At 35.6% G+C, this 13,622-nt stretch overlaps 2 protein-coding genes across 4 annotated transcripts; both read left to right on the forward strand.

Annotated features, from left to right (window-relative positions):
• The first annotated feature begins 2,267 nt into the window (after positions 1-2,267).
• On the forward strand, positions 2,268-6,938 carry LOC114750826 (rab escort protein 1). Of its 2 annotated transcripts, XM_028939449.1 has the most exons (9): positions 2,272-3,177; positions 3,372-3,494; positions 3,585-3,684; positions 3,853-3,891; positions 4,015-4,261; positions 4,359-4,434; positions 5,646-5,835; positions 6,113-6,193; positions 6,413-6,938. In XM_028939449.1, exons 1-9 carry the CDS (start codon positions 2,423-2,425, stop codon positions 6,506-6,508), a joined length of 1,707 nt encoding a protein of 568 aa, XP_028795282.1. In that variant the 5' UTR covers positions 2,272-2,422; the 3' UTR covers positions 6,509-6,938. The 2 variants fall into 2 exon arrangements, with proteins under 2 accessions (XP_028795283.1, XP_028795282.1); XM_028939450.1 differs by lacking the exons at positions 6,113-6,193; positions 6,413-6,938 and having other exon boundaries at positions 2,268-3,177; positions 4,359-4,430; positions 5,646-5,819.
• A 1,613-nt stretch (positions 6,939-8,551) lies between these two features.
• LOC114750821 (protein RKD5) lies at positions 8,552-13,289 on the forward strand. 2 transcript variants are annotated; one of them, XM_028939436.1, is made up of 5 exons: positions 8,552-8,809; positions 8,974-9,223; positions 10,838-11,166; positions 11,250-11,464; positions 12,609-13,289. In XM_028939436.1, the coding sequence occupies exons 1-5, from the start codon at positions 8,746-8,748 to the stop codon at positions 12,819-12,821; spliced, it is 1,071 nt and encodes a 356-aa protein (XP_028795269.1). In that variant the 5' UTR covers positions 8,552-8,745; the 3' UTR covers positions 12,822-13,289. The 2 variants fall into 2 exon arrangements, with proteins under 2 accessions (XP_028795269.1, XP_028795270.1); XM_028939437.1 differs by lacking the exon at positions 12,609-13,289 and adding an exon at positions 12,096-12,140.
• Positions 13,290-13,622: the final 333 nt, after the last annotated feature.

Raw genomic sequence — 13,622 nt, forward strand, 5'->3', positions numbered from 1 at the left:
GAGAGCCTTCATCATGCACGGAGAGGGAGAGAGAGGGTCCATTCGGTATGAAGAAATGGGAAGAAAGAAAATTTTAATGAAGTTAATTTGAAAAATTAAAAAAGTGGGTTAAAAGTTCTTAATTAATTTTCTTGACACAGCTCGATTTAAAAATTAAAAATTTTTAAAAAATGTGTTAACAGTTTGTAATTTATTTTTAATCAAAATTTTATAATCGGACTTTTATAATTTTTAAATTGTGTTTATTAAAATTTTTCTTTCTTTTCAATGTTTTGTACTTCTACATCAAATGTAGGGTAAAGGTATAAAGATTGGACCAAAGAAGACCATGCATGAGGGATCTAATTTGAAATTTCCTGTGATTAAACTTCTGATTTCATGTAGGAATTACGCCTATTTCTGAAATTGTTCGGGATAAAATCCGGCCTACTTATAATGGGTTTGTTTAGAATAATTTATAAGTAATTTTTTAATTATGTTTTACGGCATACGAGATTAATACAAGTATATAAGAAGAGATTTGTTTTGATTTATATAAAATGTGATTATAAATAATTTTTAATGCTCTGCCAAACAAGACCAATATCTAGTTGGATTATCATATTATCAAATATACAGCTGACTAGGCTGTTGGATGGTTGTTAGCGAGAAGGCATTTTTGAAGATTCATGAAATTTCCGATAATTATTAGGTCAAAAAAAACAAGGTGGGTCTCGAGGCTCGTGAGAGCACGAGTCACTTGGAACCATATGATTTGCCGCATATTTTTGGTTTAATGGTCCTTTTGTATTATCAACAGGAGTTGGGTCTAACAGAAAGGGATAGTCCCTCACAATATGAAAAACTAATGTTCGAATGTCTATTAAGAGAAGTGCCCACATTTAGTGCCGGACAGTGCTTTGAATAGGATTGCTTCTAATGAGCAGATATCTATGCTTTAGCCAAAAAAAAAATCCTTTTGTATTGTCTTAGTTTATAATATAAGAAGTTAGTTAACTTTTCTCATGTATCAAAAAATAAAAATTTAGTCATTAAATATGTCCTAAAATGATAAAGTTTTCCCATTTTATCTCTAAAAAAAAAAGAAAATTACTTTTAATATTACTCATTTATTGTATCTCATCTCTCTCCTATATTTAATAGGGGTGAAAATAAAAGAAAAATTATATTAATTATCTTGACAACATCTTATATTTTATACCATAATTTTCTTTTAACAAACATCTCACATCATGGTGGGGAGGGAGCATTTGAGAAGAAAGAACCCACGAAACTTATTTGCAAATAGCTAAAAATGTTTTTAAATGCACGTGATTTGCTTAATATTTAGTGAATTTATTTATGTAAATAAAAATATATGCACGTTGGAGTGATTCATATTTTTAAATTTTGAAAATAATTGTGTCAAGATATTCTTTGGAATGGTTTCATTTCATATTTCATGATATACGATGTATTGGAGAACACAATAATTCACTAATAATCTTGTTTCAAAAATATCCTTCTCTAATTATGTGTTGCTTAATGTTGAATGAATAATATTTCTAAAATTATATACTTTTTTAAAAGAAAAATTAAGATGAGATTTCTTAAAATATCTTACAATTTGAAATGGAGGAATTACTTCATATGTTCCGCTTTCAATGTCACATAACACTATCAATCTGCATAAAATAAAGAAAAATGTACCTTGGCCATAACAGTTTAAAATTTAAACTATATGCATGAGTTTTGAGTGAGTTAAAATTAAAAAATACTGTTAGGAGTGGAGCTCCTTTTTATACAACTTGAGCAATAGCTTGCCTCTTACATGTTACTCCTCCGGTCCTTATTATAAGACCCTATTTGACTTTTTATTTGGTCCTAATTATAAGATCCCAATCCATTTTGTCTCTTATATTTATGTATTTTTTTCCAAGATAATCTTTTTAATAATGATAGTTTTAGCCAATATACTTAATTAGCAAGGATGTTTTAGGAATGACAACACTTATTTATTATAAATAACCAACTTAACTTACTTCCTTAATCTCCTCAAATAAGTCAATTGAGTCTTATAATTAGGACCGGAGGAGTAATAAAATAAAGTTATGAAGTAATATTGTAGGGTCTGCGAGTTGGGAAAAGATTACATGCTAAGTGAAATCTAAATAGAAGTATGAGATTGTGCCTTGAGCCTATGCTTAAGAAGACGATACTTAACACTAGATAGTGAGGTCACCAAGCCTACAAAGATAGATTTTGAGCTTGGATACTTTCAAATCACCCAATATTTTGCGCGGAAGGGGATAAAAGCTAAAAGAAAAGGAGAATATTGCTGGATTTAGGGCCTCCGGCGCTTGCTTTGATCCGACCAAGTTCTCGTCGCACTTCTCTGTACCAAGTGTAGCTTAGCCAATAACTACGACGTTTCGTCGACGCAATGAGTGCAGCCGAACCCTCTTCATACCCTCCCATCGACCCCGTGAACTTTGATCTTATTATCGTGGGCACCGGCCTGCCAGAATCTGTTATTGCCGCCGCAGCTGCCGCTGTCGGGAAGACGGTTCTCCATCTCGATCCCAATTCCTTCTACGGCAGCTACTTCGCTTCCCTTTCCCTTGATGACTTCACTTCTTTCCTCAATTCCCATTCTGTACCCGCATCAGCCGCTACCGCCACAACTACGCTGGGCAATCAGCATGACGATAGCAATCACGTCGTCATAGAACTCATTCAGCAATCCCTGTACTCTGATGTGGAAGTTGTTTCTTGCCCTTCTGAGAAGGAAAACTTACTGCGTGAAAATTCCAGAAAATTTAATCTGGATTTGGGAGGACCTAGGACTCTATTTTGCGCTGACAAATCCGTTGATTTACTGCTCAAGTCTGGTGCTTGCCAGTATATAGAATTTAAAGGCATTGATGCGAGCTTTGTGTACGAAGCAAATAGGAAATTTGTGAATGTGCCGGATTCTCGGGCAGCGATTTTTAATGACAAGAGTCTTACGCCGATAGAGAAGCGCCGGTTAATGGAGTTCTTTAAGCTCATTCAGCAGCACTCGGCAGCTTCTTCCGATAATTACAACAATAGGGATGCAGATGACGGGGTTGATGGTTGCAACATTTCAGAGGAAGATCTGGAGAGCCGATTTGTTTTCTTCATGGAGAAAATGCGGTTGCCACCAAAGATAAAATCGTACAGACCCTATCGCCCTATTGTATCTGTTAGTGAGAATTGCTTTCTATTTTCACGTTGACTTGACTTTTCACTACAACATGCTCTTTCATCTCTGTAGGCGTTTTTGCCGAAACACTGTCAAGCCAAGCCTGACTTTGTAGTGCATGTTATGTTCTTGCTCTAGTTACTAAATGCTTCTTAATCCCCTACAGGATTCTTACGTATGCTATAGCCATGGCAGATTATGATCAAGAGAATAATGAGTTTTGTGAAGATTTACTCAAGACAAAAGATGGAATTGAACGCTTAGCTCTGTACAGTTCATCTGTTAACAGGTAACTGCTTGGTTTTTTCTCTATATACTGCATCTGCTTTAATCTTTTTGAGTCAAATCACTTTTCTGTAAGGTACTGATGTGGTCTCAGAATTCCAAATGCCCCTGGTGCTCTGCTTTATCCTATTTATGGTGAAGGAGAGTTACCACAAGCCTTTTGCCGTCGTGCTGCTGTCAAAGGTTGCATATATGTAAGTTCCAATGTATTCATGTTTCTAGTAATACCTGGACTTTTCTCTACGTGGCGATTGAATTTTGAAACTGAAGGTTATCAACTATTTTTCCATAGATGTCGAAAAATTGTTATGAATAGTTTTATTGAACGCGTGTGCCTATTTAAACTTAGACGCGTGTTACAGGTTCTCAGAATGCCAGTCATTGCTCTTCTTATGGATAAGGTACTTTTTTTGAATCTCTGTTTTATTTGGGAAAAAAAAGCCTTATTTTCAAGAAGATATGAGGTTACTATTCTTGAAGCACGAAGCAGTTTCGTCGTTATCATTGCTCAAACTGGTGTTTAGGTTACTGGGCATTATAAAGGCATTAAAGTAGCTTCCGGTCAGGATTTATATAGTGATCAGCTAATCCTGGATCCATCGTTCACCATTCCATCACCAGTGCCTTCATCTCCAAGAGATTATTCCATGGAAAGGATTCATATTTTAAGTCAGAAAGAAGTTAAAAGGATGGTAGCCAGGGGCATATGTGTTACAGGGAGTTCCATAAAGAAAGATGTGCCTACTTGCTTGGTGGTGTATCCTCCTAGATGTAAGATATGTATTGTCTGCATTTTATTAAAAGAAAAAAGTTGAAGATATATTATGAAAGGAAAAGAAATTAACCTTTTCTCTTCTTCTCTGTCTAGCTCTGTATCCTGAACAACATACATCTGTCCGAGCTCTTCAGATAGGATCAAACCTTGCTGTTTGTCCTCCAGGCACGTAAGTTCACATTAAGAATTGATATGCTGTTTTATTTTTGGATTGTCTTTTCTTTCCCTAACTATTTTGATTTTCTCCTTTAGATGGTTGTGTCTGTCAAACAGTCTGAGCTGGAATGTATCATAAAGTATTCTATAGTATCTATTGCTGTTCAAACAACTAACTATGCATTTATAGTACATCATCTGACACACATATTTTTGCCAGCGTGATCTGAAAGTCTAGTCCAAATCTTTAGTCTTGGACCACTTGATAATAAAGGTGCCTTCTTTTTGTTTCAGGAATGAGTTTTTATCATAAATGGCAATACTAATCACATTCTACTCTGGTTCAAAGACATATCTTTGCCTTTACATATGTTAGGGGATAAAATTATGCATATGGCTTCTCTTTGGTGCTCAGCATGTGGTTTTTTTCTTAAGGGATTAACAATTTCCGAAATGCATATAGATTAGACAACTCTTACACATCTGAGTCTTCAGGGCTTTGTTTCTGTGTCAAGTTTTGAGATTGGCTTCTCATTTCTAATTTAAGGATACCTTCTTTTCTCTTTTAAAAAATTTTCTTCTTGTAAGTCCCAAAAAACCACATTTTCTTTCGGATGCACCTTCATTGTTAGCTGATTTGCTAGGCATGCGGAAAACCCAGGGTTTTGTTTTGTTGAGTGTATCTAGAATGAAACAACTAACTGGCACGCACAAGTAGGAATTTCTGGCCATTTGTTTACTCTACTCCTTTGTCAACGCAGTCCCTACTCTTGTTTTTCTTTCATTCCCTTCACCCCCGATTTTAATGGCTGCCAAAATTGCTCACCTCTATCATCAGATAATGATGGAAGAAAAGATGATCTTTCTGCTTCTAGATTCATAGAATGGAAGAAAAAGATGAAATATAAAAGCAGGCTGCAGACCGTTATTCAATTCATTTATCGATTACTTAAAAAAGGTGTACTTGCTTTGTTATGGTTCAGAAATGTTTCTGTTGTCTTCAAATTTGCAGATTTTTAGTTCTATTGTCTTTTTTTATATACTGGAATCATGTATTTTATTGTAGCCTTTAATATAGTTAGAATGGCTTCAACGACCTTTTGCGTCCTGGTTATGCTAAGTTACTTACCATATTCATTTTTCACGCTTATTAATCATAAATTTACGTTACTCTTTAAGTGATCTCTGAACGTAATTTGGCCTTGTCTGCTTGCTCTTGTTTAGTTTTGTATTATACTTTTGTGCGGTTTGTAAAAATGCTGATGAAGGAAAGAAGTTACTACAAGCTGCCATGAATGCTCTTCTTGTGTTGCCTGAAGCTGGAAACCCCAGTATTTCAAGTGATCAAAGTGAGAGTGCAGATATAAAGCCCATTGTGCTTTGGAGAGCATTTTATGTGCAGAAAATAACAGCGGTTTGCGTCTCACTCTGTTTTGCTTATAGTTGCCCCCCCTCATATGATGCTTACTTTTACCTGCATATTTTGACGGAACTTCTTCCCTGGATTATCTTTTTACCATCAAATTACTGAAACAAAATGCCTACAAGGATCACATTCTTTTTCTTGTAGAACACACCAATGACATTACTTTTAGAATTTTTCAATAACAGAGCAAATCTAACGTGGTTCCAACATACGCAGAATTGATTGGCATAATTTTTTTACTCACTAATGTGTTATTTCATTTCAGGTTAAGTTTGATCGCATTAGTTCCGCTCCTCCACCAGATGGGAATATAAACTATAACGACCTTTTAGATGCAACTGAGAAGGTACTGATTCTTCAGCTTGAATTATTTTACTCACTGTTACATCTGCAATTGTTCCCATCAAGAAGAGAAATGAGCATGAAAATATTCATGTTCTGGCATTAACTTCGATGGGTGCATGAGTAAAGATTATATGCTGCACACCCCCCCCCCCCCAAAAAAAAAAAAGAGCATAATTTTCATATGTTGTGGATGGCGCTTACCAGTTTGATGCACTTTCAGCTGTTTCGTCAATTGTATCCCCACGAGGAATACTTTCCAGAGACCAAATCACCTGAAGAGTCTATGGAGGATAACGGGATTAGTCTGGAGGGCTAGCAAGCGCTGGCCGGCTGAGCCTTGTCACGAGAACGGACAGTTTGACATGGTTTATGCGTCTTTGACTGAGACTACAACTTGTCTGAATCTGCTGCAACAGCACTGGAGTATAAAGGCCTGAAAGTCAGTCTACTTCTAGGATGTACATTGTATGACCACTTTCGCTGTTCCTGTGCTGTTGACCTATTCGTTTTTTTCTTTTTTTGAGGCAAAGCTGGAAACTGATCTTTTTCTTACCTATCTGAAGTGGAATCTTAATTGAAGGCACGTGTTTACCATTGTACAAGGGTCATTCTAGTGGCTTGGTCTTTTAACTTAAAGACATGAATTTTTTTTTTTCCCCCGTGTGATAGGTGACATGTTTAATCCTATCTGTAACTTTATGCAGTTTATGCCTGCCTTCTAAATCAATACCCGTCTTTAACAAAAATCGCCATCACATCTGTTACAGGACATTTTATCTTGTTTGTGATATGTATAGCCTTAACTTATGATGATGTTCTTTACCACGAACTGAAACAAGTGGAATGAAGAAAACGTTTGCATTGGAGTACAAGTTGTATGTGTCAAAATATATCCTTTCACTGTTCCCAAAAAAAAGGTCCTTTCAATGTGTTTTAATCTATAGAAAATTTTTTATATACAAGCTCCTTCATTCACTTCCTTGATATCACCATGAATGATTGCTCTATGTGTAGCATTAGGCTAAATACATTCATTATTAAGATAATACCGTATAAAAGCATCAAGATATTATTTGCAAGAACACGTGATGATGATCACTCCAATTTTGACCCAAAAGAAAATGATAATCGCTCCAAATCTCGTCAGCCAAGAAATTAGTGCGAATCTTTTTTCATATTCATTTTTTTTTTGGGGGTCTATTTCTTCTGCGTTTCCTAGTCAAGCATGAGAGTATCATTTATTAATAGCAAAGAATAATTTTTCCTGAGACATGGGTAACGAAGGGTAAATATTGTTTCATATCAAATGTTGGAAATCCAACTTTTAAGAAAAGCCTCCACTAGGCTGGTCAAAAAAAAAAAAGAAAAGCCTCCACTAGTGATACCATCTCAACCTGATTTGTTTCTTTTTACATGTGATATAAAGATATTTTCTAGTGGTGAATTTCGAAAGAAAGAAGCAATTAGCATGAAGATATATAATGAATCACGTGCTTTCACAACAAACTTTATATTACATGAGACCTTACTTTTTATTAAAATATGCAACCTTTTATGGAATGTTTCTAGTGTTATAATCCCTGCAAAATCAACATTATTGTTAATTTGAATATAAAATATTAAATGCATAGTAAAATGTATTATTAATGAGAATTCATAAGCCGTGAAATTGTTTAAATTGCATCATATTTCATACAACAAATAGTTGTTTCAACTTAAATTGCATTGCTAATCTGACCATACAAATATTGTTTTAATCAAAATCATATAAATATTTCTTTGTTGGTATAAGGCCTGTTTGTTTCTCCAAAATATTTTTTTAAAAATAAGTTTAGAAATAAAAAACAAAAAATATGTTTAAGTAATTGTTTTAAAAAAATCATATTTAAAAATAAATATACTAAAATCGAAGAGTAAAGTTTTAACAAGAACTCAAATGTTTAAATGGGAAAAAAGCCATTAAGTGAAAAAAGGGGTTTCTTAGTTTTTCCAAACCAAAAAAAAAATGTAAAAATAAAAATAAGAAAACAACTGCAAATTGTTTTATTTTTTAGTTTTAAAAAACAGATTTGTGTTTTTTTAAATACTAAGTTAAAAATAAGTTACCAAACAAAATTTTTTTTATTTTTGAAAAAACTGATTTCAAAATAAGAAAACATGTAAAACCTAAATTATTCGAATTATTTTTCTCCTTATAAATTAGAATAAAATGCAGTCAAAATCGAAACAGATGATTAAATAAATAAATGGAAAAAATGGCAGGGGTTAGGGAGCCAAAAGGAGGGAAAAATGTGTGTGTCGCCATATATAAATATAAATATGTATGTATGTATGTATGCATGCATGTATATTTAAAAAATTTAAAAAAAACCTGCCACACTGACCTTGGCGTTGGCGGACCCTGGATTTTGAGCCGAAAACAAACGAGAAAAAAGGGGAAGATCATGCAAACTCACTCAAAAAGCTGGTTTTTGCCTCATTCGTTTCCCTTTCTCCCTTCACCGTCGTTCCCTCTACTTCGTACTCAATAGTCATGATATCCTCAGAACCTTCATGGATTCCGCAGGGAACTGTTCTCTGACCACTCTTCTAGTCTTCCAGAACACCATTAAAGAAGGTAACTATGAACTCATCCCTCGTTTTCGTTTCATTTCCTGGAGTCTGAGTTTCAGATTTCATTGCTCATTTCGATCGAAACTTTTGTTTTTTTTTTTTAATGGAAAGAATGTTTTGGGGCTGGCTGGGGGATTGACAATTTTCGAAATTTTGTTGATGTTGCAGAGTTGATCAGGAGCGTGCATGTCTACCGACTGAGGGATGGGAGGGAAAGCGAGGTTGAAAGAGAGTTTGTATTTTCTCGGAGCGGCTCATACGGAGAAATGCGAGCTACCCCAATTCTTACATTACAGAAATTTCGTGTTTCCGAAGTTTCTGAAGGGTATCAGAATGGAGTCTGGCTTTGTGTCTTTGCGTTTCACGCCGATCACAAGCCTCAATGTTCCCGCGTTCCTCGGTTATTATCAGTCACGAGGTAACCACCGTCTGTTAAGCCCTATCTGCCTTTTTTAAACGCCGTTGTTTTGTTCTCCAAACCTCGTTCGGTTGGAGGTACTAATCTACTAAATTGGCCTGCTTAATTAAATTATCTTGGGCCGAGCCCTTAGGTCCCACATTTTTTGTTTGTTTGTTTTTGGGTTCCCGACTTAATCGCATTTTAAAATATGTAACACACGGCAGAAAAATTTTGGATTTTATGTAAGTTGACGTCCTGTGAACCATACAACACATGCTGAGCAAACTCTAATTTAGGATGAGAATTTATAACATGCTAGTTGACGGATGGAACAATGGAGAAGCTAACTATAATTGTATCGAGACTTCCTTTATACATGCGGCATACTGGCAATCGTTTGACTTAATCATTCAAGATTCTAGGAGCCTACACTTCGTCAGAATCCCACCCTCTCTCCTTTTGCCTTGGGAAAGTGATAAAAGGAGGAAGTATTGGCAATGGAATATAGGTTTTAAAAAAATCCCTTAATCCTTACCTGAATAATAGCAAACTGTACAGGGATTAGTTTTGAGACCTGAAAATGTCTCTGGCTTTACTTTTTCCTTGGAAGTAAACGTTTGCTGTGAGTGGCATCTCTAGTATAAGCAAGTAAGTAACTATTTATCGATTTACGACACTACTAAATCTTGGCGAAGATGCCTTAAACAGGAGTGTATCGGATGTTTACTAAATCATAAACTTGAAACCCAAGATTGCCCCTACTCTGTTCACTTCTCTTTCGCTGGAATCTTATGATGGCCATCCTAAGTGGTCCTTCATGTGCCATCTCTGATCTCCATTTATTAACATTCTGCTTGTCGTCCTATTGAAAGTCAATTTAATGTGACCACCTACCCAGCCGTTTAGTGGTTTGATGTTCAGATTTCTGTAAGTTCAAGCACTTATCTTGTTACTATGTCGCTGGTTTACTGAAGGCATCAAATACTGTCTGATTTGTACCGGGAGTGGGCATGTCAAGAGAACTACTTTGAATGTTTCGATTTTCTTCTGTTCCTTCTTAAGAAAGGGAACAGAGATATAGGAGATTGATTACCCTTCCATTCTTTTCTCATATGGTAAACTTTTTCACCTCCAAATTGTAAGATAACTCCCCACCTTTTATTTGATCTCTTGAACAAGCAAGAGAATGTACTTTTTTTTATCATTTAAACATGCAATTAGGAGGAAGATATACCCTCCCTAAGCTTTGATATCTTTGAAGCATCTTTTGCATAGTTTTCCTTGCTAATTAGTTTTGGCCTTAGCAGGAGTTCGAACTTGAGGTTGACTTAAACGAGAATTGTGAACTTCTTTGAGTTGCTAATGTCCATTTTTTGTTTTCTGGGAGGCATTTAATAATCTAAAAAATGCAGTCATGTTTATTGAAAGCTGCTCAAAAGTGAAACAGATCATTTGCATGTGTATGGCATGCTTATATCTAATTTCTTGTGTATTATATGTCACATTTGGTAACTTTGCACACCATCAATGTATAGACCACTGCATCTCCACATTACTGTGCTACTACTTGTACCATCTAAAATTCATAACTCTCCCTTCTCCCTCTTTTAATTGCTTCTAAAAATTATTCAGGAATCCCAAACTTCAGCTGATTCCAACATTGCTTAATGATCTTCATATGATACATGAGTTGAACTGTAAATCAAAAGAGAATGATATGCTGCAAACCTCTTCTGATGAAAGATGCCAAGGAAACCGCAATGATAGCCGTCAGCCAAGAAAAATTTTGCTCCAGGATCTCAATTGTCTTCCTTATCCGGATGACATGCCTGAGCCACAAGACAAGGAAGCAGATGAGGAAAGCTTAGGCATGTCTGATTTACCAGGGAATGAATCAGATGATGAAAGTTTAGACCCAGCTGAGTGGCCAGACAATGACATCATTGACGAAAGTTTACCAGGTTTTGCATCAGTGCTCTTAATTTTAATATTATTTTGTCACGGACATGTATTAAAATCTTACAGGTCAGATAACCAAATACAGGTAACATAGAGAAGAAAAAGAGGGCAGCTAGTAAAGATGTAGCAAGCATTGGTTTAGCAGATCTGGTGAAGTACTTTGATGTGCCAATTGTAGAAGCATCAAGAAATCTAAAAGTTGGACTCACCGTACTAAAGAGGAAGTGCAGAGAATTTGGTATTCCCCGCTGGCCTCATAGGAAGATTAAATCGCTTGACAATCTCATTCATGATCTTCAGGTCTTTTCTTACTATGCCTCTCTTATGTTGATGACTTCGCTGCACTCAGCATAGAGCTATACATACATAGCACGTTTCAAGTGAACTCTTGATATGTGACAAAGAACATCAGTTTCATTTCCAGTGTATGTTAGGGCAACTGTCCTAGTATCATTAATACGGTGCATTATCAGAGAATGAGTGGTCATAAATTTCTTCTCGGTGTGGGTTGATTGATATAAACATTGACTTGGAAGCAGTGTCCTTTTTTTTTCTTGCCGAGTGGCACTCATGATTGTTAAAAGTGTAAACATAGGGGGTAGTTTTATTTCAAGACATGAAAAATGCTATGGATTTCATCATAATATATACCGTTACACATGGTTGAACTGCTCTTTAGAGCATTGAAAATGAGCCGGAGTTGTGATCCATTGTATTGTGCTTTTATTTTGTGTTCTCTCGGTCATGCTGAATATCTCTTTCCTCATGTGTTCTGGTTGGGCAAAAAAAAAAAAAAAAAATCAGAATCTACCCTAATCATTTGAAAGATGAATGTACTGTTTTTTAATGACATTTTTATGTAACACATTATTTTCCCGTGTATATTCATATATTCCTTGGATAATGTTACTTTTGCAATCTTGTGCGGTAGAAATACTTGAATAGGGAAATAATAAGTGTGAGAAGATGAGAAAAACAAAGGAGAAAATGACAGTACTGATGAAAGCTCTTTTTCTGGTATATTTCACCCTCCATTATGCATGACTTTTCAATTTCGTTTGTTTTTTCAGTGATACTGGATACACTTGATACATGGAGTCCTGCCTGATAGATATTTTAAATATTTGGTTGAACTTTATACTTGATTTATAAACATATCATTTCAGTTTTTCTTAGATGGATAGTCTTTCTTTAATGCTTAACTTTAAAACGGGATGTTAATTCATAATTCTTTATGTGTCAATTATGAATTTTTATATTTTGAAGGTTGCCGGCCTTTTGCTTTGGTTTTGGACTAAATATTTGCTGGCCTTTTGATTTTTCTTTTTAACTACAATCTCACTTTTAACAGCCTTGGTACTTTTATGCTATATTTAAATATGAACCGTCATACATAAGCATGCATTTTTTTTTATCACTTTTGATTTACCACAAGTACATGCAGGAAGTGGCAGAAAATGAAGAAATAGAGAATGATACTGCTGTTATGGCTGTGACAAAGAGGCAAAAGATGCTCGAGTGTGAAAAAGAAATTATTGAGAGGAAACCCTCCGTGGACATAGAGCGAGAAACCAAGAGATTCAGACAGGATGTCTTCAAGAGAAGGCACAGAGCTCGAGCTATGACGAAACAGAGCTCCAGTGCTTCCAGCTCTTAGAGCCTAAAGGTCAACGAGTGAAAAAACGATCGTTTGAAAGATCACTGAAATCTATGCAGTTCTGCTTCTAATAATTATAAAAGCATACATGTTCCCTTTCACCTGGAGAAATTGGAAGCTCAGCCAACGCAAGGCAATTTCCAGTGAGAAATTGTAGCTGTTTTGGCAAGTTAGTAAGTGGCGACCACACTGTTCTAAAACAGTGTGGGCTTGGACTTAGGGGGTAGTATTGTCGGAAAGGTTGCTGCTTCACTGGAGTAAAAATGGCATAAGTTTCCGTTTCATTTAATTCTCTCTACATATGTATGGATTGTGAAACAGTGGAACTTTTGTCTCTTGGCCTGATGACATCCCTTGTTCTCAGATGATTCCTTAATTGTATGCTCATCTCCGTTTATACCCTTCCATTAAAGTTAATAGAGATCGTCACTTTAATTGATTTTCGAAGTTGAGCAAAGTGTTGCATTTGACATAGCTTTGACGAATTTAATGCAGTGGCTAGTAAAGTCAATTCTTGGTCGGTTATTGCACTGTTCTGCTTAGCTTTGAACGCGTTGCTTGGACATGATGAGACTGTAGAGACAGAGACCTTCCTTTGTGTTTTTGTTTCAGTTGATACAGCTGCCCGTTAAAGTTCGTTTGATTGTGATTCGGGTTAGAACATTGTGGCTTGGTGAGGTTTAATATTGGGATGTACTAAAAATAAAGGACTGGATAAAGTTAATAGAGAATGTCCTTGTAAATTGTAATGCTGCGTGGCGAATTTAATTACGCATTGCTGAATAAATTCTGGGGCTGTTG

This window comes from Neltuma alba, unplaced genomic scaffold, assembly GCF_004799145.2.
Source record: "Neltuma alba isolate B1F8T4 unplaced genomic scaffold, ASM479914v2 tig00006653_pilon, whole genome shotgun sequence".
NCBI lineage: Eukaryota > Viridiplantae > Streptophyta > Magnoliopsida > Fabales > Fabaceae > Neltuma > Neltuma alba.

Coding starts and splice junctions, on each gene's coding strand:
- LOC114750826 (XM_028939449.1), top strand. CDS start 2,423: ATGAGTGCAGCCGAACCCTCTTCATACCCTCCCATCGACCCCGTGAAC. Junction 3,178..3,371: donor TTGCCACCAAAGATAAAATC/GTACAGACCCTA, acceptor AATCCCCTACAG/GATTCTTACGTATGCTATAG. Junction 5,836..6,112: donor ATGTGCAGAAAATAACAGCG/GTTTGCGTCTCA, acceptor ATTTCATTTCAG/GTTAAGTTTGATCGCATTAG.
- LOC114750821 (XM_028939436.1), top strand. CDS start 8,746: ATGGATTCCGCAGGGAACTGTTCTCTGACCACTCTTCTAGTCTTCCAG. Junction 9,224..10,837: donor CGGTTATTATCAGTCACGAG/GTAACCACCGTC, acceptor AAAATTATTCAG/GAATCCCAAACTTCAGCTGA. Junction 11,465..12,608: donor ATCTCATTCATGATCTTCAG/GTCTTTTCTTAC, acceptor AAGTACATGCAG/GAAGTGGCAGAAAATGAAGA.